We start from the raw sequence: 26,307 nt of genomic DNA, 5'->3' as shown, positions 1-26,307 counted from the left end.
AGCTCATTGCACTTATCCGTTGTATTTTTGTATTTAAATGTCAGTTGATGTATTCTTAAATTAAACTGGATTTATAACTTACGTGTATGTTATTATACTTCCTGCTATCTTTGATTTGCGGTAACCGTTTATAATTATCTTCTCGGTACGAGAAAATGTTTAAAAAATACAATATCATAATGATAGGTAAGTAGCACTATCTGGACAGAAGGGCGGTATTTTAGATAATACAACTATCAGCTCGTTTCTCAAGGCCATCACATGAAGCTAACTGTTCATTTTGCGCTGCCTACTAAAGCATCTTCTTTGTACAACAGACAACGGCTACCAACGGTTTCCCAACACCATGGCTGCGTCTATTAAACTTAACACTGGTGCTCAAATGCCGGTTATTGGGATAGGAACGTGGCAAGTAAGTAAAATGTTTACTTTAAATACGAAATATAAACCTAAATATAATTGACTATACTTCTTTTTGTTAACTTTACTAACTTTACATTATGGAAATATGCAAAGAATATGGGGCGAAGAACTGGAAGGTTAAAACCCGGAAGCAGAAGCCTCATTATAATGGGAGAGCGGAAGTTGTGTCCTCTTCCTTCTAATCTGTAATTGGTCGTGGGGTGTATACCGCAGAGTGAAACCGTTCACCACTTAAGAGTGACGTATGTTGTTATTCTTAGGTTTTACAGAGGCAGTTTCTTTCAAAGGGAACTGACATCCCAGTAATGCGTGTTGAACACTACAATTACTATTAATCATATGTCCATGGAGAAGGCGTGATGCATTCGTGGGGAAGACGTGTCTTAAATACTAAAATTAACGAGGGCCGTGTAAATGGGGGATGCACTGGATGCGCCACACCACGGCTCCTCGATCTAGAGGGCCCCCATTCGAGGGAGCAGAGAAATTGCAATGTTTTAAAAAATCCGGAACCCTTCCTGTAATTAGTGAACTGTTTCATGCAATCTAGAGATTGTTCCTTCGTAGGGTGTGCGTGGAACTCTGAAAAAAATGCAAAATTTCATGGCTTTTATTGTGTGAATGAATGTTTCGAGTAAATGGCAGAAGTATCCTTGAACTACTCAGACTAGCCTCACGACTAAAGTAAATGAATATTCATTTACTTGGAAAATGAGAATAAAGCTAGAAACAACAATAATGTTCTGAAAAATTCGTGCTGTTAGGCAGTAAGTGGGTAAGTTGAAAACAACTTTGTTTTCATGTCGCATATTCACTTTTATTATCATAAATACTAAAATGTCTTACCGGCCTTTCTTATTATCTTATCCTCATACTAAGAATGTGTGACACCTTGAAATCATACGAACAAAATGCTCTCGAGATGAAGACAAGGATGTTTGCGTTTACTTCATTTACTGATTACGATGAAGTCAAAAAAAAATTTGAATTTGCTAAAAATCAACTATAGAGACCGCTTTATAAATTTACGAAGAGAAAGAAAGAGTTATTGGGTGATAAAAGAATGAAGGTCAAGTATACTTAGACAAGGCGAAAGCACTTGTGATGAGTCATTCCATTATGAAATCATGGAATGATTTCACAATGGATTTGATACCAGTGTGGTCAAATTTCGAACTAATTTTTTAGTTAAAATTCCAAGATCCAGCAAGAAACAGATCCGGAAGATTTCGGGTTCGGAAATATGTGATTCAGGAGGAAATAAACGCGATGATTCCGAAAATTACCATAAAAAGTCTTTATCACGTCTACATCAAAATATATACCAACGTTTAATGTTAAAATAAAGGGATATATACGTATAATTCAAGTTTGTAATACAAGTGTAAAAAAAAATTATACGTTCTCTATAACTCATTTAACTTCGGAAAAAATATCATAAATCATAGCGAAATAGTTATATTTCAGTAATATATAATCAGCATATCTGTAATTGTCTTTAAAAATGTTTGCTGCTAAGGGATTTTCTCTTGTATTCATGCTCACCCTCCCTCACAGGGAACGAGCAGTGATCCCCCATCATTATAGGATCCCAGCAACCTTAGTACAGCTTTACCATCGTGGAAACATCTTGATGAAACCGCTCCTCTTGTTCATCACTCACATCTCCCAAAATGTCGGGAGAAAATTCGAGGTGGGAATGAAGAAAATGAATTTTCAACGACATTCGATAGCCCATGTTTTTGTATCACTCGAGTAAATTAGACTGCAATATTCATAGTTTTCTTCTCTCTTAATACCCAAAAAAACCCGTGCACTGCTGCTTTAAATGATCGAAAAGCGGCCAATTCAACCTCCTTTAACTGGTTTCCTAATTTTGGGGTCCTACAAAAATTCCTTTCTTAAATTGGGCATATGTTAAATTAGGAAATACACCTCTCAAGTATGCAAATCCGTTACCTTCTTTATATAGTCCCTTCATGAAAATTTTCATGGATCCAAGCTTGATCTGCAGGGGTGGAAGAAGAACCTTGTTTGATTGCACGAAAGTAATATATTTTACATTATATTGTCATGTTATAAATTCGTCCCAGTGTTGCACAACCTAATGTTATTCTATCGCACGGCTATCCCACAAAAACAAAAAACAACAATATTTTATAAAACCCTCTTGCAAACCAACAAGGAAACCAATAACCTTAAGATCACTGCATATGTTCCAACACAGTCCTGGTATTTTGTAGAATGTAGAACCTTCGGCATGCTTTCATGACTTTACGTCCAACTGAATGAAACGCAGGAACTGATGGAAATTCGTTGCTATCATGAAGCAAACTGCTTTTAAACTTAATTTTGGGGCATCTATGAATAAACGCCATTCATCTGACTTATACACGACACCCAGTTCTTTCGGGAGTCCAATAAGGAGTTTGCAAAAATGCATACTGTCCTCCGTAGCAAAATATTTCAAAATATTTCCTCCTTAAATTTATTTAACCTATCAACTTCCACAACGACAGATGGAAGTTTGTTCCAGCAATTAACCACCCGCTGGCTAAAGGCAAATTTCCGCACATCTATTCTACATCTATCCTTTCTTAATTTGAGCTTATGTCCCCGTAGGTTCGTAATCTGAACAAGTGGAAGGATCCCATCAGAATTCAGCGTGCTCAACCCATTCAAGGCCTTATAGACCTCAATCAGATCACCGCGCAGGTGCCTAGTCTCCAGCCACTGCAATTTGCAGAACTTAAGCCTCTCTTGGTATGAGGATCCCTTCATTCCCCTCACCAATCGTGTTGCTCTTCTCTGTACACGCTGAAGCAAATCTACATCCTTCCTAAAATGAGGCCTCCAGACCTGTACGCAGTACTCAAGGCGTGGCCTGACCATTGCCTTATACAGAGGGACAATCACCTCCTTTTCCCTGCTAGCAAAATTCCTATATATCATTGACAAAATCCCATGACCTGCCCTAGCAGCCTATCTGCATTGCTCAGAAAACTTCATATCTGACTGCACAATTACTCCCAGGTCTTTTTCATTTTCCACCACCTTAAGTGTAGTACCACACAGTTGGTACGTTTCTCTGGGGTTACTTCTACCCATATGCAGTACTTTGCATTTGTCAAGGTTAAACTTCAGTTGCCACTTCTTAGCCCATCTGCCCAAATTATCTAGATCCTGTTGCAGTAGCACACTGCCATGACTGTCATTAACAACCCTGCCAACTTTTGTGTCATCTGCAAACTTCGACATTAAGCCTGATATACCTTCATCAATATCATTGATAAATACACAAAACAACAGTGGACCCAACACCGAACCCTGTGGGACTCCACTAATAACATTAGTCCACGAAGAGCAGCACCCATTGATTACCACCCTCTGTCTTCTCCCACTTAACCATCCTTTTATCCATTGTAGCAACTTACCCTTAATACCATTCTGCTCCAATTTGTACAGTAGTCTTCCATGCGCAACAGTGTCAAAAGCTTTCCTGAAATCCAAGTATATGATATCAAAATAATTTTTTGCATCCAGTTCCTTTGTGACCACATCATAATAACCAATTAAATTTGTCAGACAAGACTTTCCCTTAACAAACCCATGCTGTGTTTGAATTATTGCTGCAGTCTTGTCTAGATGATCCTGCAATGCATCTTTAACCAGTGACTCCATTATTTTACCCGGAACAGAAGTTAAACTAACTGGTCTGTAATTACTTGTGTCACTCTTCGATCCACCTTTGTGAATTGGGGACACATTTGCACATCTCCAGTCCGTGGGGACCTCCCCTGAGTCCAAGGATGCTCTCATAATTATGGCTAAGGGTTTGCTTAGTTGCTTTGCCGCCTCCTTTAATATAACTGGATAGATCCCATCCATCCCAGGTGCCTTTCTTATGTTTAACTTCAACAATTTCTCCTCCACTTTGCTCTCAGTTATTACAAAATCATTAAGCACACTGCTACAATTTGATAACCTCCTTCCATTTTCAAACTGTAATAATTCCTCACGTGTGAATGTAGATGCAAAATACTCATTCAGTTTGTTTGCTATCTGAGCAGGATCATCAACAGTCGAAACATCGATGTCAAGTGGACCAATCAGATTCATCCCCTTCCTTTTAGAGTTTATATAAGTAAAGAAATCCTTGCGTGGAGTGGAGGCTTCTGCAGAATCCTGAACGTAATCAAGATTATCTTTCCTACTACTGTTTGGAGGATAGATGTACAACCCTGAGAACATGTCACGATCAGTTAATACTTGGAAAACCTTGGCACAGCTTACAGAAATCCTCACCAAAAACGCTGTGTGCTACTCTTCAATTTGTAAATTGTTGCATTTAGGTAGAATTAGAACCATAGGTAGAATTAGACTTCTACCTATGGTTCTTAAACCTGAGAACCATAGGTAGAAGTCTAATTATGTTTATCATAAGAACATCGAGGCTAGAATCGATTGCTAAAATTAAGAGAATTAACTTATATCTGTTAAAATAAATCAGTATGTCATACATTACTGGCATATTTTGATAAAACGTAACTCCCTCTATATTTAATAACTGTGACGTGGTGTGAAACTATCATGGTGATTTTCGAAATCTACGCATAAAAATTGGTTGAAAATATCATTTAAGTTCTTGGAGGTAAAAATCGTGTTCGCTAGTGTTATTAAGGTTTTATAAACCTTTGAAATTATAATTTTCGATTTAATTTTTTTTTAATTATTGTATACTATATTATATTTCTGTAATTTTATGTAGAATTTGTATTTCGTTTTTCTTATTAATAATTTAATTATATGTACGAGTATGTATTAAATATTACAATAAATAATATAGTTAGCATTAAGTAGAGGCATACGATGCAAGAAAGCAAGCTTATTCAGCATCAGCCAAAAAAAACTCCCTCCCATTTCATCCCTCCATTCGTTCCAAATGCCTGTCCAGCTCAGCCTTAAATTTATTTAGGCTATTAGCTTCCACAACAAAAGATGGAAGCTTGTTCCACCAATTAACCACCCGCTGGCTAAAGGCAAATTTCCACACATCTATTCTACAACTGTCTTTCCTCAATTTGAAACTGTGCCCACTCAGGTTCTTAGTCTGAGCAAGAGGAAGAATCCCATCAGCATTCAGTTTGCTCAACCCATTCAAGACCTTATACGCCTCAATCAGATCACCTCGCAGGTGCCTACTCTCCAGGCGCTGCAATTTGCAGAACTTAAGCCTTTCTTGGTAAGAGCACCCCTTTGTTCCCCTCACCAATCTTGTTGCCCTTCTTTGTACTCGTTTTAGCAACTCTACATGCTTCCTAAAATGAGGCCTCCAGACCTGTACACAGTACTCTAGGTGTGGCCTAACCATTATCTTGTATAACGGGATAATCACCTCCCTGTCCCTGCTATCAAAATTCCTATATAGCACTGACAAGACTCCATGACCTGCCCTGGCAGCCCGTCTGCACTGCTCACCGAACTTCATATTTGGCTTCATAATATAAAACCGTTTATGACAATTTTTTCATTAAACAACATTTTAATAATCCTAAAAATCGTAGAAAGCTAAAAAAAAATATTTGGCTCTCGTGTACCTCACAAACATTTTATTTGGCCCTCCATTTAAAAAGTTTGCCAACCTTGCTTTAGAAGATCTCTGAGCACCACAGGGTATTCTCTGATTTAGGCGGATCACCAGAACAAATGTGTATATACTCATTGAATGTTTGCCCAGGTCTTTCTAAAAGACTCAAATCCAATATTTCATGAAAATGTGCCCACAGGGACTCCATTTGTTATGTGCAGACGAACGGAAATGGTGAAGACGATGGGAACTTTACGTATTTTGAGAACGCGGCTAAAAGGTTTGGAAAAAAACGTTTTTGGGGTCTAACGGCACCAGGGGTTTCCCCCATCTCCGCGTTGTGTTTCAGTAACACAGAACTCTGTGAAGACCACAGATTTTACAAAAGTGTAGAGGGTATTGTTCTGTTGTATGATGTCGTGGTATGTTATTTCTCTGACTTTTTTTGAAAATCTTTAATATATCTTAACTGTCGCGTACTTAAATCTCTTATATTAAAACATACTATTTCCTCCTTTCGATGTTCAATTGATATGACTAAAGTTGAACCGACCACTAATACTAAATATTAAAATAGAAACGAAATGTGAACTTTCGAGATGGAAGTTTTTGAAATGTCGAAGATCAGTTCCGAAATTTGCCTTTTACTACGATCTGTTGATGATCTCCTACCACCGTCCTCGTTCGAATTCGCAAAACTCTTTTCCACATGAAATGTGTAATTGTAGACGATTCCTCATCCAACAGCAATAATTGTATTTTCAATTATTTGCAGAAAATATTTATTCGTTTGTGTCTCAATATATATCGTGTGCACATACTTATTAAATCAAAGGGAAAAACAGTTATTTGTTGGTTATACATTATGTTGTCCATTTTGTGATAGTCCTAACTTCATTTTTCTTTTTTAGTCCTCACCTGAAGAAATAGACAAAACTATTGAGGCAGCTTTGGACGCAGGTTACAAGCACATCGATACGGCCTGTATGTATCTGAATGAAGTCGATATTGGTAAAGCTCTGAAGAAAGCTTTCGACCAGGGTAAAGTGAAACGTGAAGATCTTTTCATCGTGACCAAGGTAAATTGTTCACGTTTATCATAGTTTATTATAAGGGATCCAACCATTGTTATATTTTAAATGCAATATGGTATATGACGTACTCTTCTCATTTCTGTGTCTGGTTTTTCTTTTTGTTTTTGAGATTACAGTTTGTTCACGCTTTTTAATTAAATTTTTATGTTTCTCTTATAATTTTAAATTATATGTTTCATATTTTAATAATTAGTTTTTAATATGAATTATGACTAAGTATATTTTTTTGTGAATTTCATTCATATAATATAATAATTGGTCAGATTTTCACATTAAGAAAATCGTTTTCAAGGTATAAAAATAAATAAACGATCGAAAATTCCTGCACGTTTAATTCAAATTATGAGTTTATTTTAATATGCATTTTTTAAAAAAATATATTTAATTTTAATATAAATAAAAAGATTAAAACATAATGACTTTAATTGTTTTTATATCGAAATTACTTGCCTCTACTTTCTTTATAATGTGCTACTTTACATAATTTTGTCGTTCTGTAGAATTCTCTTAACACATTGTTTTTAAATAGGCTAAGTGTCAGAAAAATTTCGCCACCCTGAAGGAGTTAATGGAACTTTCTAAAATATCTGCATGTCGTGATAACATATGCAAATTATCAAACAAGCTATATGTTGGAAGTAAAAATAAGCACTACAGAAAGTCATTGTAGCGGTCAGTAAGACTAGCTCCAAAAGAAGAAGAAAGACAGAACGTTGGTGAGCCAGTTTTCAGAAAGGCTCAAAGATGCCCAGACCATATTTATAGAAAGTAAACATCCAGCCAGGGCAGATTTGCCGACGAGCAGTGACCCAGGACTTCTAAAAATATGCCCGCTTGAGTCTACCTAAATTTGAATTTTAAACAATTGAGTACGTTTAAATGGGTTCATTGCATAGTCGAGCTTCTTGAGGCTGGCTGGACCTCCTGGCAAATTGCTGTTCCTGTTAGCCAAGATCCTAGGCAGCTGGTCGATATTTGAATCAGTGGATAGTAGGGAACATACCCACAGCCACTATCCGGGTTCTGAAGCACCAGAGTATGGAGATAATTTGTTGCAGGCTGCTACGAGGAAGGATCAGAACTCATCTTTAGGACATCCAATATCAAGAAATACTATTAATAGTAACTGTCAATTGTAGGATTACTTTTACTTTTTGCATTCCGTCGACTCTCCCTCATTGCATTTCATCATATATATGTACTTTTGTAGTGCAAAGACAGAATAAGCTGGAACGAGGAATGCTGACGGATTGGCTTTAGTGGTAGTTCTTTCTGGAGAGGGATGTTTGTCGACCCCTCGGGTGAAAAAACTGTTTATGCCTGTATTTAAGAAAGGCATATAAATCAAAAATGTAAGAATTATGATATCGGACGCCATCTCTTAAGCTTGCTGTACATCACTGGTTTCTGTTCACTGTATTCACAGCAACTGTACTTAAGCCTGACCTTTTGCCATTTCTCCATTATGGGCACAGCTCTTTGTTTCAAAAGAAGCGTGCTCGATTCCATATGGCTAATATCAGACAGTCGACCTTTCCACTAACCTGATTCGATTTTTTTTGGCTATGTCTGGCACATGATGGAATAGCAACGATTGCCCTGGCTAAGCCACTTCTCAGCCAGAACAATGGTGGGGTTGGAATGTCCCTTCATACACCAGAATGGAGGAATATTCCAACAGAGCTTTGCAGCGAAAAGTTCTCTTCTGATATTTTCATCATTTATATCCTTTACCAAATACTGAGACTCGGATAAATCCCTACTAGGATGGGACAATATTTCTGACGCTAAGTGTAATTTGCATAAATTGGTGTTTGCAAAAGAGGATTGGAACGATTTGCAGTTTTTAAGTGCAGTATTTTCTCATTTATAATTTGTTTAGTCATTGACTAACTTCACTAGCTACTAACCTTCACCGCACTTTTCAGTTGCTTTTTTTGTGAACAAGAATTAATAATTTTGAGCGCTGAAATGGAAATTATTGATATGAAACAACTTTTTTCTATGCAACAGCTTCCAGTTAATGGACATCGTCGTCATTTGGTTAAACATTTCATACAGAAATCTCTGGAGAACTTACAGTTGGACTATCTTGACCTTTATCTGGTTCACACTCCCTTTTCACTTCAGGTAAGGAATCTTTATTATACAGTTACCATACTATACAATATCCCATCACAGCTGTACAGCAAGGAATTTTACAAAATGACAGTTATGATGTTCTGCGCGCTTCACTATCATATAAAGAAAATAAAGCTGACAATTAACTATTATAAATATCCCAATAAACTAGAGAACAAGGTTATCTGTTAAGTATCATTTAAATAAAAAGTAAGATACGGTAGTATTAGTAGTATTCGAGGCATACGATGCAAGCTTATGTAGCATCAGTCCAAACAAACAAAAAAAAACATTTAACACATCCATTTCCTCTCTACGTTTGTCCAGTTCCTCCTTGAATTTATTTAAGCTATCAACTTCCACTACGACAGATGGAAGTTTGTTCCAGCAATCAACTAAAATAATTCAGCCTTTTGCTAACATAATATAAGTAGTACGTCATAGAAATGCGTATATTTCCGTTTCCTGTTGTTAGATGCGTTTAGTATAAACGCGGATTTCGTTCTATAAATTCGTCTGCCAATAAATAATTTTGAATTTTCCTTGCTGCTATTGGTTATTCTATTTTAGATAAGTATTAATTAAACAAAAATGGAATGACCAGCAGCAGTAAAGGGAATCGGAGTTAATGACTATAATTAAATTATAAAAATTAGATATCACATCACAAGCACTTATTTTGAGCGAAATATATATTTAAGTTGTATGTATGCAATTTTTAATCGTTATTTTTACCCTGTGTTTATAAGAGAGAATATTTATTCTAATATATTTTTCACCTCTGATTAGTATAAGAGCGATAAAGAATTCGTACCCAAGTATGAGAATGGTAAAGTTATGTGCGATTTGGAATCTGACCTCTTGGACGTGTGGAAGGTGAGTTAACTTACTACGCATTTTATATTATGAAAAATGTATTATTTTGCTTTTAATGGTGATAAAGATTCTGTAATATATTACTTAAATTATATTTTTATTAGGCATGTTACAAATATTAAGAAAAAGAGTGGCATAGTCATTAGCCTGATAGGTGTAACTAGAATGGCACTCTAAAAGCTTTGTTATGCAGTATTTTTTCCCCTTAGTTATTCTTTATTTCAATATTTAGTCAGTTTAGTGAGATAACCTCGACATCATATTATGCTATGCATTATATACATTACATTAACTGTTGCAGTGGAGTTTTTGTCCCCCCATTTAATTTTCTATTCTTATTTGCTTAATTATTCTCCTTTTTTGTTTTTCTTTTAATACCCGCATCACTTATTAATAATCTATATATTAACTAATATTCCTACAGTTAAAAGTAAACCCAGATATTTTAAGTTATTTGAAAGTATGAAAAACTACACTCGTAACTAAGCAGAAAATTCTAAATAAGCTTGTTACTAGGAGCCTACTTTTAGCAAAGATGTAGTGATCTCCGCTGATAGGTCAGATGGGGTCAGAGAAGTTAGCTGTCTCATATGAACAGCGAGTAGTCTCAAGAGATAGGGAATGTTGCCGCAGGGGGTGGAAAAGGAGTAGTATTCCATTACCGAAATTAAAACTTTAATAGTCATGAAATCTTAAATTGATATTTTAATTTATTTCAGTTTTGAACAGTTTAATTTTTATTTCTATGATTCTGTACTATACACGTTAAATAGCTCATTAATATTGGGGTTCTCTTACTCTGCATAAGAACAGATCACCATCTCGTTGATTTCTTACACATCACATTCTCTAAATCACCATACTTTTCATTTTACACAGGGCATGGAAGATGCCGTTGATGCAGGACTGACGAAAGCCATTGGTATCTCCAACTTTAACCACGAACAGATTCAGAGAGTTTATGACAATGCTAGAATTAAACCAGCCAATATACAGGTAGGAAGCATAAATTAACTTCTAATTATAAGAAAAAAAAAGCGAAAATATAAAAATGTCACGTATATTTACCAAGAGTAATATTTACTATAAATTTTATTGCTGTTATAATAACAAACTGTACCTGGGGATAAATAACTGATTAAGCATCTGTGGTGAGATATAGCTTTGGGACGAAATGTATGAGCTCTTTGGAGTGCAGTTTGACCACATGATTTGCAACAACCGTGAGCAATTGAGTAAACATGGACTAGCATCCTGTGGCACGCTTTCAGCACCTCGTTGAATCCATTCCACGAAGAATAGACTGTTCCAATGACTAATGGGGAGGGTCTGCTAGCTATTATCGTTAGGTGCTCGCTTTTGTTAGATGCTTAATAAAGTGGCCGTTCAGTGTATACTTGAAATGTATTCATTTGCGTTTTCTTTCTTAGGTGGAGTGCCACATGTATTTTCAACAAGACAAGCTGTTCGAATTTTGCAAGAAACTTGGGATAACTTTTACCGCATATTCTCCATTTGGCTCCCCGGGAGCTGCCCATATAAAAAAGTATGTTCACTTTTCATAAATATGTCTTGTTTTGAAGCTGTTTTTCATTTCTACTTAAATTTAAATAAAAATTAAATAAAACTAGATAACGTAAAACATATCACCGCATTAGTATAGTATTGTATAATCAATCAATCAATTAAATGTATAAACTTTAATTTTCATTGTTAATTAATTAAATCATATTTAAATGGAAATCATGCCCCAGACTAGAGCAGCAAAGCAATGTACATAAAATAGTGGGAGTTCTGAGGGCTTGGGGGAGAACTGAAGATGCGATTCTCCAATGCATCACAGCTTAAAAAAATGTGCAACTTGTGAAATGTTTGCGGAGTTTAGAGGACAGGATATGATCGAGCCAAGGAGGATGTCTTTTGTGTGTGTGCTAGGTGCAGAGAGTGTGAAGAAATTAGGCGCAACTCGGCATTCTGGTGGGTAGCTATGAGAGTTTGTAGAGTAGGGTAGGTGCCCTCGAAGGAATTAAAATGGGGAGCACATCAAGATTGCAGCTGCCGAACTCAATGCCAGAGCTCACTCTTCTGCATCAGGCAACACAGCGGCAATCTTTAGGGCAGAATGTGCTGGTCCCACAGGAACTAGTTATTGTTAGGGAGACGGGGAATATAGTATGCAAAAAGATAGATGGAACAGGACCAGGGTATGTCTTCCAGGGGCAAAAGTTTGATGTTGTAGAGCAGATATCCTGACACTATAGGAGGGACTATATGAAAAGAGCCTTTATGAAAAAAAATCCATTCGGCTCGGAAGAATTTGTGCAAGGCTCGTGGGGTAGAATTTTTCTCAGAGTGGTTTGTGCTTGTTAACAAGGGAGATTGTTTCTACAGGGATGGGATACACTTAAATAGAAAGGGTGCACGGATAATTGCTGATGCTAACTAGATTTACAGACAGATTTACAGATACTGATGCGCATGGAAGACTACTGTACACGTTGGAGCAGTATAGCCTTAAGGGCAAGTTTCTGCCATGGATAAAGGGACGATTGAGTGGGAGAAGACAGAGTGTTAATCAGTGGACACTGCTCTTCATGGTCTAATGTTATTAGTGGTGTCCTCCATGCGTTGAGTCCATTGTTGTTTTCAGAATTTATCAATGATATTGATTAAAGTATATCAGGTTTAATGTCGAAGTTTGCAGATGATACGAACGTTGGTAGGGTTGTTAATGACAGTAAGGACGGTATGCTACTGCAACAGGATCTGGAAAAATTGAGCAGATGGACTGAGAGGTAGAAACTGAAGTTTAACATTGAGGAATGCAAAGTGCTGCGTATGGGTAGCAGTAACTCCAGAGTGATATACGAACCTGTGCGGTACTACATTCAGAATAGTGGAGAATGAAAAAGGAATGGGAGTAATTGCGCAGTCAGATATGAAGTTTTCTGAGCAGTGTATACATGCTGCAAGAGTAGCTCATGGGCTCTTGTGAATGATATATATATATAGGAATATTGCTAGCTGTGATAACTAAGTGATTATCCCTTTATGATAAGCGATAGTTAAGTTACATCTTGACTACTGCATATTTCTCTGGAGGCCTCATTTTAGGAAAGATGTAGAGCTGCTGGACAGAGTACAGAGAAGGGCCAGATTAGTGAGTGGAAAAATGGGTTGCTGTTACCAAAAAAGGCTTAAGAGTCGATAAATTATACGACCAGCGACAAGCACAGACTCTCCTTCCCTGTCTCACCCCTGTCACGTGTTCGACAGGTGATACCCCGTGTTACCAGTATCTCAAAATATCATCCAATCAAAAGCGAAGGATGTGGTTATGACCTTGCAGGAAGGCTTGGTAAATTAAAGAATGTTGTTACCTTAATGGTGCAAAGTGGTTTTTTATCAGTCAAATATGTCAATTAAGTGAAGTGATGGGATAAAGTAACGTTTCAGCACCCAATATCCAATGTAAAAAAAAAAGTTAGTTTGGTGAGTGTTTATGATAAAGCTATGAATAAACTTCTCATCTATTACGTAGACTCCGCACTGGTTTTTTAATTAGCTGTGCGTATCCAACTACATTTTTCCCACTTCATTGGAGGGATATTAAAGTGTGTTTGATTGGTGGTTTTCCGGGAAGGGGGTATATGTAATTTTTCTGATCGATATTACTCGATATATAAAGCACTCACAATGCATATCGCATTGTGAGTGGTTTTTTATATACTGACTTCAGTTTGTTTTTGGCTATGTCTAGTGTAAGTTTGCAATTTGTGTTGTCAAGAGGAGTTCAATCCCACGTTTTTCTTAGTGAATTCCATCCTGAAATCTCCATCGAATCAGGCAATACTGTTATTTCTTTACCTGAGGATGTGTGGGATTTTATGAAGTCGCATCTGCGTGCCCTGAGAAGATGCTCACATGATGGTCGAAAATCAGACTTCATCCTTGGTGGATCTTGCCAGGTGGTAGCAACAAACGATGTTGTTTGTTTCAAGATGAAGTTGACGTCGACGGTATTTGTACGCTAATTTCTCACGCTAGCAGTATTAACAACCAAAGTTTTGGGTGGCCACAGATGTGTTTTTCGAATTATGGCAGAGATTTTAGCATAATCTCTGAAGCTGTTAAAATGGGTACGATTGGCGTAACTTAAGCGAGACGAATTTCCTTTTCATTTTCAGTGATTTTATGAAAAAATACAGCCCTTTTTGATTGATCGAGGAACTGTAACTTACGATCCAAGAGACGTCAAACCAGTTGCAGGGATACAGCGTTCATTGTTAAGGCAAAGATAAGTCAAATGTAATTATTAATGTTAATGCGTCACCATTTACTGATTAAGCCAAATGTAAATTATTATTTTTAATAACAATTTTCGCATGATTTTTTCCTGCCTGAATTATTTAAAAACTATATTTTTGTAATGAAAAAACTGCATAGCGCTTCCCCGCAAAGCACGTTCGCTCTGCGGTGAGTGCGACATTTCAGGATGCAATTGCTCACACTCAACAATTTTTGTATGATTTCTACTGAATGAATTATTTATATATACTGTGTTTTAAACTCTTTCAGCATCAGTTTGTTAAAAAAAAATAAAGTGCAGCCATTATCAACCCACTGCAGGATGGAAGCCTCCTCAACAATTCATGCTGAGGGAAATGGACCATAATCTGCCACGCTGGTCCAGTGCGGGTTGGCAGAGGGACCGCATTTAGAGTCAGGGGCTTGAACCCCGGTCTACTCAAAGAGCATGTGCTACTGCACTCCCGCTCCTGCCCACTCGGCTACGGAGACCATTAGTTTGTTATCAGTGCACAACTAGACACCGCTTATTACTTCCTCGCAAAGCCAGAGAGCTTTGCGCTTCGAGCTGCCGTCCAGAATTCCACTACGATCAAACCTGGTATTATAAAACCGTGGCTTCGCTTACAAGCTGCTTATACACTACACAGACTCGTGAAACAACTTTTGAAACGATTATGAGCGGTATTGGACACCAGTAACAATGTTATGTAGTCGATCTGACTTCAATAGCAAAGTTCAATGATGAATTCAAATATCTGTTATCTGTGATCGATTGCTTAAGTCGTTTTGTCTGGATAATTCGACTAAAAGCTAACCACGGATTAGAGGTTGCGCAGGCTTTATCAAAGGTGTTTCGTGCTGGTTCTTCGCCCCACTATTTATAGACCGATAAAGGAAAATCATTCTGGAATAAACATGTTCAGGATATAATAAAAGGGAAGATGTTCATCTGTTTTGTTCTTGTGGTGACACGAAAGTGAGAAGGTAATTCGATGTCAGTATGCATAAAAGTCCTGAGTTAATCGACTTTGAGAGAGAGATGGTAGTGGGTCCCCGATGCATGGGTCACTCTATCGCGGATTCGGTACAGGAATTGCACGATCCCCCATTCGACAGTATCAAGAGTGTACGGGAATACGCCATTTCCGGAATGACATCTCATCGTGGACAGTGATGTGGGCGAACAAAGGTGGTGGATGAACGTGGCCACCGACGTCTGTCTCGCATTTTTTCAGCCAACCGGAGAGAGACAGTGGCACAAATCACCACCGACTTCAAAGAGGGAGGTCTCAGGATTGTCTGTCTCTCAAACCAACCATGTCTGACACACGACTGGTACAACTACACCTCTTGAATCCTAGTGGTGTCGGTCATGGGACCTAGCTGTCCCATGACCGACACCACTAGGATTGGACATAGATGTTTCCACCTCCCTCCTGAATCACATATTTGCATTGCGGAGGTATAACAAAAAAAAAAAAAAAAAAAAATTGTGTAATTAGATCACGCAACTTTATTTTTGAAACTTTAAACTTTTAGAATACTTTATATTATAACTTATGTTAAAAATAATTTAATACTAGAATAATTTCGCTCTTATTGCAATAATTCTTAAATGTTTCTTGTGAAACATTCAATAACTTTTGTTTGAAGAGTATGGATGATTTATTGTTGTTACAGAGTAGACTCCTCGCCTTTAGAAGACCCAGCTCTGAAGCCCCTGTGCGATAAACATAACAAAACTCCAGCTCAAGTAAGATTTATTTTAGTAAAAGCTCAATCATAGAATAATGTCTGTATAAACAGCAATTAAACTTGGGTTAACCCTCGCATATAGGCGCAGCAATTATGGTCACTGCCATTAAAAACTAAAGAAAGGGTTTAGATTTTAAAAATGTAGCTTTGTTTAAACTTTTTTCCGAGACATTCACACACCAAATAAAATATTTTATAGTTACATTTTTATATGCCCTTTTTTTAAATTTCAGATTACTCTGAGATGGCTCATTCAGAGGGGCATAATTGCCATTCCTAAAAGTACCAATCCCGGGAGGATAAAAGCAAACTTTCAGGTAATATATTATGCTATCCTCATTTTTATGTAATTAATAAATACTTATTTTGAAGATGATATGCTGTTCATTGAATAGATTTTCTCGATAATTGTGTTCTACTGTTAGCGTGATTTTAAAAATTTTCAACAATATGCTGGTTTTCAAAAAATTAGAGGCCTAAACGGATATGATATTTAATTGCGAATTTTATATTTCTTTGTTTGTGAATTATTAATATTATTAATAATAAATGAAATATTAATGATATTTAATTGCGAATCGATTAAATATCATTGACCTTTGCTGTATTGGGTATGTTGAGGGTCTAACGGCTCCTGAGATTTCTCCCATCTCCGCGTACGTTCTCAGTATCGAGTGACAGTGCCCTGACAATGCCAGAGGTGGGTCATGTAGTATGTTGTGCCCATTGTTCATTCGGCCTGTCAGCCGTTGGGCCCCTAATGGACCCGACGTTACCATGCCCAGCGACGGGGACGCCGGCCGGGTGTACCAATAAAACTAATTGTGCTCTGGCAGGTCCTGCCACCTACTTTCCTGAGATTTCAGTGGCTAGGACCTTAAAAAAAAAAGTATTCGCGGTTTGCTTAATAATACGATTTGTTTAAACATTGAGTGGGGTTTTCGCTGAATGAGTTTCTCTAGAGGTCTAATAGTTCGGGCAGTAATTTTGGTGTATCAGATTTGGACCTGTGGAGTAATACGCTGTGTAGGAAAAGTTTTGGGAGGGGAGGCAGAAGACTGGGGGGTAGAAATAGAAGGAAGGGACTGATAGGGAAGGTAGTCCCTCATTTTTCAGTGGGCATGCCCATGCCACACCAGAAGAAAAAGTGGGATGGCGGGAGGGGGAGTAAACAGCGAAAGCGTCGCCCCCCTCTCGCTTGGGAAAGGGGGAAAACTAGTCTGGAACAGATGTCCAGCCCCGTTTGCCAGATGGCCTTCCTCGGCTTTCAGGGGAAACCGTCCAAGTTCAGAGTATGTCCGTTCCAGACCTTGTGTTTAGGTAGTCCTTTCAGAAGTCACCACACCACGGAGCAGTGATGCACGGGGAAAGAGACCGTTTGTTGTTTCCATTTAGCAATTGCGGTTTTCTCGTTTTTTCTACTCCGGTTTTCTGGTTGTTGTCTTTTCTAGCTTCACCTTGGGAGGATTGGTGAATACGTAGTCATTTTGTTGTGTTGTTCTATATCACCATTTTTATGTCACTCTGTGTAAGGGGTCTTCTTCCAATCCCATTTCGGCCAGCTTTTCTTTGAAAGCGCCATGGCCTGTCAGTACATATGATGTGTGAAGTCCTGGTTTGAACCAAGTGGGCGTTTGCGGGAATATTTTCCCCAGGTCCGGGATGAATCTTTTTGTGATACAGCCTCTGGTGGTTTCAGTCCAACGGCGTTGCCAGATCCGGGTGAGGTGGTTCTGAAGCCTATTCTTTTCCTCTTTGCATGGCGTGCTATTGTTAATCGTGTAATCTAGGAAGGTGCAGGGAAGTCCCTTCACTACATGGTATTTGATTCTACTGTTTGCGATTTCCAAGTCTAGGGGTAGGATCCCCGCTAGGACCTGCAGGGCGTTAGTGCTTGTGGTGCTACAGGCTCGCGTGATAGTGAGCAGCAATGTTCTTTGGATTGCGTCCAGGATCCTCCGATTTACAACCATTGCTGTTTTGGTGTACTAAGCCGGAGCTGCGTACAAGATGGCTGGGAGGAAGACTGTTTTATAATATAGGTTGAGGGTATATTTTGATAACTCCCAGTCCCGTCGTGCGATTCTTGCTAGTAGGCCAGCGTATCTTTTTATTTTTGTGCGAATGTAGGATAGGTGATGCTTGAGGGAAAGATTTTTATCAAGAACAACGCCAAGGTATTTCATTTTGTCGGTTAAGCCAATGGTCTTGGTGTCAATCTTAATTTGGGGTGGCCTGCGGATGTCAAGTCTGCCCTTAAGTACAATGGATGTAGTCTTTTCTGACGATACTTTTAAGTCATGAATCCTAGCCCAGTTTTGGAGTTTAATCATGGCCTGGTTTGCTTTTACCTCAAGCTGGACCCTGTTATTCGCAGCAACCATCAGGATCAAGTCATCCGCAAAGGCCTGGGAAAGCACATCTTCCAAGTCAAGGGTGAGGAACTCATACAGGATTATTTTTTCCCAGGAGAGGGAAAAAATAATCCTATATGAGTTCCTGGGGACATCCCCTGCGGACCGATCGGTGAATTTTATCATATGGTGCAGTAACCTGAATTCTTCTGTTGTCAAGGTATGATTTAATGGTACCGAAGAGGTTCCCAGGCAGCTGAGCCCTTCTGAGCCTAGCCAGGACGCTTGGCTACCATATGGTGTCAAACGCCCAGGCAAAGTCCACGGAGGTTGCTAAGAAATATTTTTCTTGGCATGCAGTGGCAGAACTGATGAGATGACGCAGGGCTTCGGTAGTGGACGATCCTGGCTTAAATCCATATTGTATTTGGGCGGTCAAGTTTGCTGTTTGATAGTGGTGGCTTATTCTTGAGTGCAGCAACCTCTCAAAGAAGTTACTAGTAACTGGTAGGAGAGCGATGGGTCTGTAAGAACTTGGTAGTATAGGTGGCTTTTTGGGATTTTTCAATATTAGTTTAATTCCAGCAACCTTCCAAGAGGTGGGAAAGGTACTGGCATTCAGACATCTATTGTATAATTGGAGTAATAACTGCGGAGCGTGTTCTACCATTTTTTTAAAATTATTTCTGGCTCCAGGAGATCGGGAACGGGGCATTTTTATTTCTAATTTGTGCTGCAGCCAGGTTCAATTCCTTCAGTGTGAAAGGTGGTTCCTGCTGTCCGCTGGAATATGCTTCATTCTCGGCACAGATGGCAATTTGTTCAGGCAGAGTTGGTGTTGCTGGTTCAGGATAAATAGCTTCCAGTATGTTACTCACCGATTGATGCCAGTTTGTTGTCAGAGTTCCTTGTGGAGTCTGTATTGTGGTAATAACTTCTCCCCTGGGGAGCTTGTTGGTGGTGATTTTATACACCACGCCCCAGGGTTCCCTGTTTCCAGTTTCAGTAACTAGATTTTCTCAGGTCTTGCGTTTGCTTTTGACTATTTCGCTAGTATACTTATTTCTCGCCGTTCTGTATATATTCCTTAATGCCTCCACTTCAGCTGGCGGCTAAGTTCGTCTCGCTCTCTGGAATGATTTTCTTTTTCTAATGACGTCTCGTCTAAGGTGTTGGATCTCTTGGGTCCACCATGGGACCAGTCCTGGGGTTTGTTTTCTCCTCTGGATGGTCTTTTGGCTTGCATCCGTAATGGCCTTTGTGACGCTTCTTTGAATCTCATTGAAATCTGTCAGGCGTTGGATTTGTTCCATTTGCCAAGCAGCCGCGGGAATAAGGACTTCTTTGAAACATTCATAGTTCGCCTTTTGAACCGCAAAGCGTGTCTCCATTTGTCTGGGAATTTGGTTGCGCTCTAGGTTTTTTTGACCTTTGCTAAACTGAAAAGTCAAAGGAGATACCTACTCCATGGTGCTTGAGCCGCGATGATTCTTGAGCACCTTGACAGCTAAATCCCACAACTCGCTATTATGTGCAAGCTCTCTCCAGTTCACCTCTCTTCCGAAAATTTCGCTAATATCTTTCTTTATACCATCCTCCCATCTCATAGATGGTTTGCTAGCTTTCCTTTTTCTTTTCTTAGTTGGGATTCCTGTGGGGATTTAATGGATGTGTCTTCCCTCATCACTACGGATAGGATGTCCAGCCCATCTCAATTTCTGACCTTTATAATTTGAATTATACTTTCACTTCTATATTTCTCCTTTAGTTCATTGTTATGTAGCTTTCTCCATTCTCCAGTGATTTCATCTTGTTTTGGTCCAAAGATTCTTCTTAGAATTCTATTTGCGAATGATTATAATCTGTTCTCTGCTTGTTTTGGATGTCGTTCTGTAAATCTATACTTAAAGTTCCTAGATACTTGTTTTGAAGTTAGGATTTTCTGAACCGCAAAAGAGCATATATTTCCACTCTGAGTCCGAGAATTGATTTCTTCTGAGATATAGTATTGAAATCACCTTTATATTCTTCCTTATCTGTAAACAACACGATCCACGCGTATGTCAGTACAGTCCTACAAGAAACAGCATCTGTATATTTTCTGTTTAATTTGCAGGTTTTCGATTTCTCGTTATCTGAAGACGAAATGAAAGTGATCAACAGTTTGGACAAAAATTTACGTTACTTCGATATGAAGCACTTTAATGGGTAAGATGGCTTTTTATTATTGTTATCTTTCTATACATTAAAATAATTTTCCTCCTAGTGATATTTATTCAGCCAATGAGAGAAAAGGGATGCGGGTTACGTGGTAATACGTAACAGAAGCTTGTTTTACTGTGGTAAAACAAGCTTCTGTTTAAGCGTGGTCAAGCGCAATGTTCATCTAACATGACCATGCGGTACAATGCTTGATTTCCATATGTAACGTATTTATGTACTCATAGCAGAGGAAGAGACACACACAGTGTCGAAAGCTTCTGTAAGTACTTTATTTTACTTTATCAAAAGAAGCGAGCGTAGCCCCTAGTTATTATTATTATATTTTTTCTCCTTTGATGTCATGAGGATTTCCAGCTTCTGAAGGGAAATGGTACAAAGTGCATAGGATGGTTGTTATGCCCGGCTGTTATTACTGTTTGAGAAAGAACTCTGACTATCCTGCCAGTGTTCAGGATTGCGACTTTCTGAAGTTCCATATAGGTGTTCTGGGTGGTGTCTGCGAGTGTAGTCCATCTGGTGATAATCTTGAGGTGATTTGTTGGATCGTTTCTGAGGCCAGGTGGCATCGTCGACGTGTGTCATCTGTCACCCCAGGCTTCTTGGCGATGTATTTTCTATAGTTTCTGGTGTTAATTACCTGGTCTTGGATGGCGAGCACGAATCCTTCAGTCCCAGTAAAGAGCGTTCCTCAAGTGAGTCATGCACTGGAAGCCATTTTATCTATGTGGGGCCAATTAGAAATTAGAAAATAGCCTGTTTTCTGAATTACGGCCAACTAATTAGACAGACAGTAGATTTAGCACTTTTAGGTCCTAAAAGGAAATGCTTTTTGGAGACCATTTGGTATAAAAATACGTGAACCACGCCTTCTTGCATAAAATATAAGAAAACTGCATTTTTATGACGAATTAATGAACTTGGAAATACATCACACGCCGACTTTTCAATGCCAAAAACGTTACATATTAGTATTATGCCTAAGAATGTGGGGAGGGGGACTAAACTCTAAGAACCCAACTGTTATCCACTCTTTATATGTTTAAATTTTGTCTTGTCACACGTATACATCTGTTCTCTCTCTAATGGCCAACAGATTACACGCTTGTGAAAAAATCAAAATACACAATTTAAAAAAATTATTTATAAATACGCTGCGTGTTGTGTTTTGTTTAATTAGCGTATGTGATTGAAGTGTGAAGTAAATTATTGCATATTCTATTTGTAAAAGGTAGAAGGCCGAATCCAACGTGTTAAATTTCCACGTTTATTTAAAAAAAAATTAAAATTCAGCATTAAATTAAAAAGAATAGATAAAACCTTATTAACCAGAGTTATTTTATTTTTTTATTTTCCAGAATGGATGATCATCACGAATACCCTTTCAACATACCTTATTAAGTGGCCATTTCCTGTATTTACAGGAAACCAAAGATGACAGCATCCACTTCACAGATGCAACATGCATAATTTCGCAGTTAAATTACCTGCACTCCTCGGAGTTCAATAAACGGGTCTCGTAATTAATTATCTGTCATTTTAAGAAATCTTTTGCAATAAAAAGTGATACTTTTAGACAGGTAGCACAAGATGGATTCATTGTGATGGCTGTGGAATTTGAAGAGCAATACAACATTTATTACAACCGCTTAATATGCGTTTTTATCGACATGAACGTGTTTCTTTGAAATGTTATCTGTGGAGAGCTCTAAATTTAGATGAGATTTACAGTGTACTCAAGAATACGACTTGCTTAAACAGCTCATATACTTTGGATGAACCGAAAGAAAACACTGAGTTCCTACATACGCGCCATTGATGAAGATACTCGGAGTTACATAAAACGCACTAAAAAGTGTAGATGCATGTGCAAGGTGGACACTCACACCAAGTTTCTAACAGTTTTAATTAAATTCTATATTCATTTTTAGAAAAATTTTGTTGCAATACAGTCGGGTCACATTCTAATGCGACAACGCTCTGTAACGTATAAATAACTTTGTTATTAAAATATTTTCGAGTATTTTAATCAGGATATTTTCCGTTTTTGTTTTGCTGGCTTTATAAATCAACAATTGAAAATAAATGTGAAAAATAATCAGTTATTTATTATATTCGTTTTCATATATGTTATATGAGAAGCCATTAAAAGCGCTAGATGTGAATAAACCGAGTATACCGCTTGATAAGTTTCCTCTAATAGCTCTGAAAACCCATTAAATTTTTATGCGCCATAAAATACTGTAAAACTCTCTCTATTGATGCTTATTTTCGTTTTTTATTAACGTTCCAATTCAAAGTGAATGTAACTATTATAACGTACAATGTCATTTTGTTTCCATGGAGATGGCAATGTTTGGAAAGATAGCAGGGTAAACTTGCAGAATGATGAAAATGTGACTGAGGCGTTCATATACTGATGAATATTGATTTATGAAGTAGATCGCGCGTGTGATTCCTATTTTTTTCTTTTCTCTCTCTTTTGAAAGGTTGCGGTAAAAATCAAGTTAGTTTTGTGACACCATCTCCATATGATTAGAGAAGTGGATGAAAAATGACATAATTACACTGGCTTTGAGTTACAGAGCTCATCCCCTTTAACTCTTTAACTTCCACTAATATCCCCATTCCAAGGCAGTCAGAATTTAGATTTAACAACTGATCCAAAGATTAAACTGAGTAATCGTCCATTAACTCTAAGCCAACCGTACGCTTAACAGGGATTAGCTGTACACTTGTTACATTTCATGCTATGATGTCAAGAACGTTTCAAAAATTTTACTCGTTTATGCAAACATGAAATTGTTCAATACGAAAAATTCCCTTACACACGTCCAGACATTGAAAAATAAAATTAAATGAGAACATTAGTAATGAACGAAGTGATGCAATCGAAAAATCAGTTGAACCCAGCTGAAATTACCGGAAACATCTTAGTACACCGAATTAAGAAATCTCATCAGTTTGCGGTCATGAATTTTTCTGGAAATTATTACTCGTCTTCAATGAAAGACTAAAGGAAATTAAATTTTAATTCGATTTGACAAGATCTTATTATTCTCTGGAAGAACTTATTCGCAGATGAATTTACTGCAGCAATGAATGGGTGCGCTCTATCGGAAACAGTTTTCAGATAACTTGTGACATCTAAATTGTGTGCTGTTCTATCAAGGGATCCAATGCGTACCACGAAAGCATTTTTATACTATTACACCGCTACTACCAGTCTGCATTATTAACAGCTGACAGTGGGTTCATGGACTCGTGATGTTTTCCCATATTCTAGTCCACCTATCAGTGTGAAACAGCAGGAACTGGGATTTGTCGAAACGGGTAATTGTTTTCTGGGCCCAATATAACGCCACTGTTTTCTTCTGGCTGCGATGCCCCATCGTAACAAGGTATGGCGAAGTGTGAAATGCCACTGTTGCACTGGATTGTTATTCGACAGACTGTAGCCTTTGATTGCCCAGCAGAAATCTGAGTTGCAGTTTTCGATGTGTCTGCAGCCAACTACCGTGCGATATTCAAAGTAAGTTAAATCTTTCTTCCTGCCTATTCTCGCACTGCACACAAATAGCATCTCTACAAGTCTGCTCACCTGCCTGATGTCCTATAGTATGAACATGTGGTACCGATACCGAAGAAGCACTCCATTTCATGGAAAGGGTAAAATTTAGTTAATGAAGTGGCCACTCATTGTAATTGTATCTGTATCCCCGCAGTTAGCACTACGTTTGTAGTCGTTGGTCCCCAGTAGCCAGCGACTACAGCCGTAGAGGATACGATCACGATGCTTCTACACTGATGTCAAAGACAGGGTTTGCTGGGACGGAATGAATTTTTATGGGGTTATCACACTGTGTTTGAGTTGGCCGGTCTCGGAGGAGACTGCAGAGCTTTTACCATCGGAAACTCTGATTTTTCATCACAGAAGCAAGCAAACTAACCATAGAATGTTATTATTACTACAAAACAAGGACTGAAGGCCTACAAGGATGCCCTTTACGAAAGGAAGCTTCCTTGAGTCATTTTGTCACTACCTGTACTGAGTGCTGTATATAGGTCTGGAGGCTTCATTTTGGGAAGACCTTAGATCTGTTCTAACGGGTGCAAAGATAGGAACGAGATTAGTGAGAAGCACAAAAGGGTACGCTTAACAGGAAAGTCGTCAGTTCTGCAAGCAGTGACTAGAGACTAGACTCCGGTGTAGTTTTTTGATTGGGACTTTTAAGGCTTTGAATAGATAGAGTAAGCTCAGTGCTAAGGAACCATTCTGTGTTTCTAACTACACACATGATGGGCATAAATTGAAACTGAGGAAGGATTGTGCAGGTTAGATGTGCGGATGGTCGATTGTTGGAACAAACTCCCATCTTGTGTTCTAAGGGTGGATAGCTTTCAATTCAAGGATTAGACAAAGTGTTAGAAAGGAAGAACGGGTGAAATGGGAAACGTTAGGTTTTTTGGCTTTTTTTCTTGCATAATTTGCCTTTCTCTTGCATAATTTGCCACTATTGGTACTAAAGCAATGATTAAAAAAAAAATAAGTCTTGGATTGGATAGCAGAGGTTGAAGGAAACTTTCTGTTCGTAACGAACCTTTGTCTTTTTTTTTTTTTTTTTTCTTCACACGGTGACTGAGTTATCGGTCTTTGGAAAACTTGCATGTTTCTTATTCTCTTGAAGCAGATTTTTTAATTAAGAAGCTGACAAAGCGACCATCAATTTCCGTAAATTGAAACTGAATAATAGAAGAAGAAGAAGAAGAAGAAGAAATCTTTATCTTTATTGCATACAAAATGCATATGCCGTACACAATACCCTACACGGCTACAAGCCAGGGGTTTACAGTAAAGGTTAATACAAGGTAAAAGTATAATATAAAGGTTACAAAGGCTAATACCCTGCAATAAACAAGGATGAGATAGGGGAAAAAATAATCTTATTACTAATTATACAAGTGTAATGAAATGAAAGCAAATGGAAAATTTACATATGAACGTAAATACACAACAGCATGTTATCATGCTAATTTATCCTCCAGGGAGCAGTCCTCTTACAGTGTTGGAGTCATCTGAGCAGGCGCAGAGAGTTGGAGCAATGTAGTGAGGGATCCATGGGAGTGATGGACAGGTCCTTGGGAGCAGGTTCTAATGCCCTGTGACATGGTCCTGAGAAGGAAGTCGATGGAGTAAGTTTTGCCTGTATTTTTTATCCAATGCGAATTTGTAGAGGTCGCCATCCAAGGAGTATACGTACTGCAGCATTTGCACGGGTATGAAGCGATCAGATAACTTTAACCGGTTTGGGGTGGCCTGGAGGACTGGATTGGCCCGAAGGCTTGGGACCAGGATCCTCCAACCGCAGTTGGCCCAGAAGTCTGGGTGCGAAATAATGCCAACCATCATTTTTACAGAAAAGACGAGTCTTCTCTCATGGATAATGGCAGGAAGACGTCTGATGTTTAGAGATGCTGCCATCTGGGTGGTCCTTCGTGCAGGGGGAAGTCGGAATTTCCATATGGCCCACTTCAATAGCCAAAATTCGCCCGCAAAAATCCGTCT

General features: G+C 38.3%; 1 protein-coding gene across 1 annotated transcript; it reads left to right on the top strand.

Annotated features, from left to right (window-relative positions):
- Nucleotides 1-320: 320 nt before the first annotated feature.
- LOC150081889 (aldose reductase-related protein 2-like) lies at nucleotides 321-22,320 on the top strand. Its single transcript, XM_090380358.1, has 10 exons — nucleotides 321-412; nucleotides 6,922-7,089; nucleotides 9,118-9,234; nucleotides 10,015-10,101; nucleotides 10,981-11,097; nucleotides 11,532-11,647; nucleotides 16,093-16,165; nucleotides 16,401-16,484; nucleotides 20,638-20,729; nucleotides 22,100-22,320. Exons 1-10 carry the CDS (start codon nucleotides 347-349, stop codon nucleotides 22,140-22,142), a joined length of 963 nt encoding a protein of 320 aa, XP_090236484.1. The 5' UTR covers nucleotides 321-346; the 3' UTR covers nucleotides 22,143-22,320.
- Nucleotides 22,321-26,307: the final 3,987 nt, after the last annotated feature.

This window comes from Mastigoproctus giganteus, chromosome 8, assembly GCF_048544385.1.
Source record: "Mastigoproctus giganteus isolate SK-2022 chromosome 8, ASM4854438v1, whole genome shotgun sequence".
NCBI lineage: Eukaryota > Metazoa > Arthropoda > Arachnida > Uropygi > Thelyphonidae > Mastigoproctus > Mastigoproctus giganteus.
This window is presented reverse-complemented; position numbering and strand designations above follow the sequence as displayed.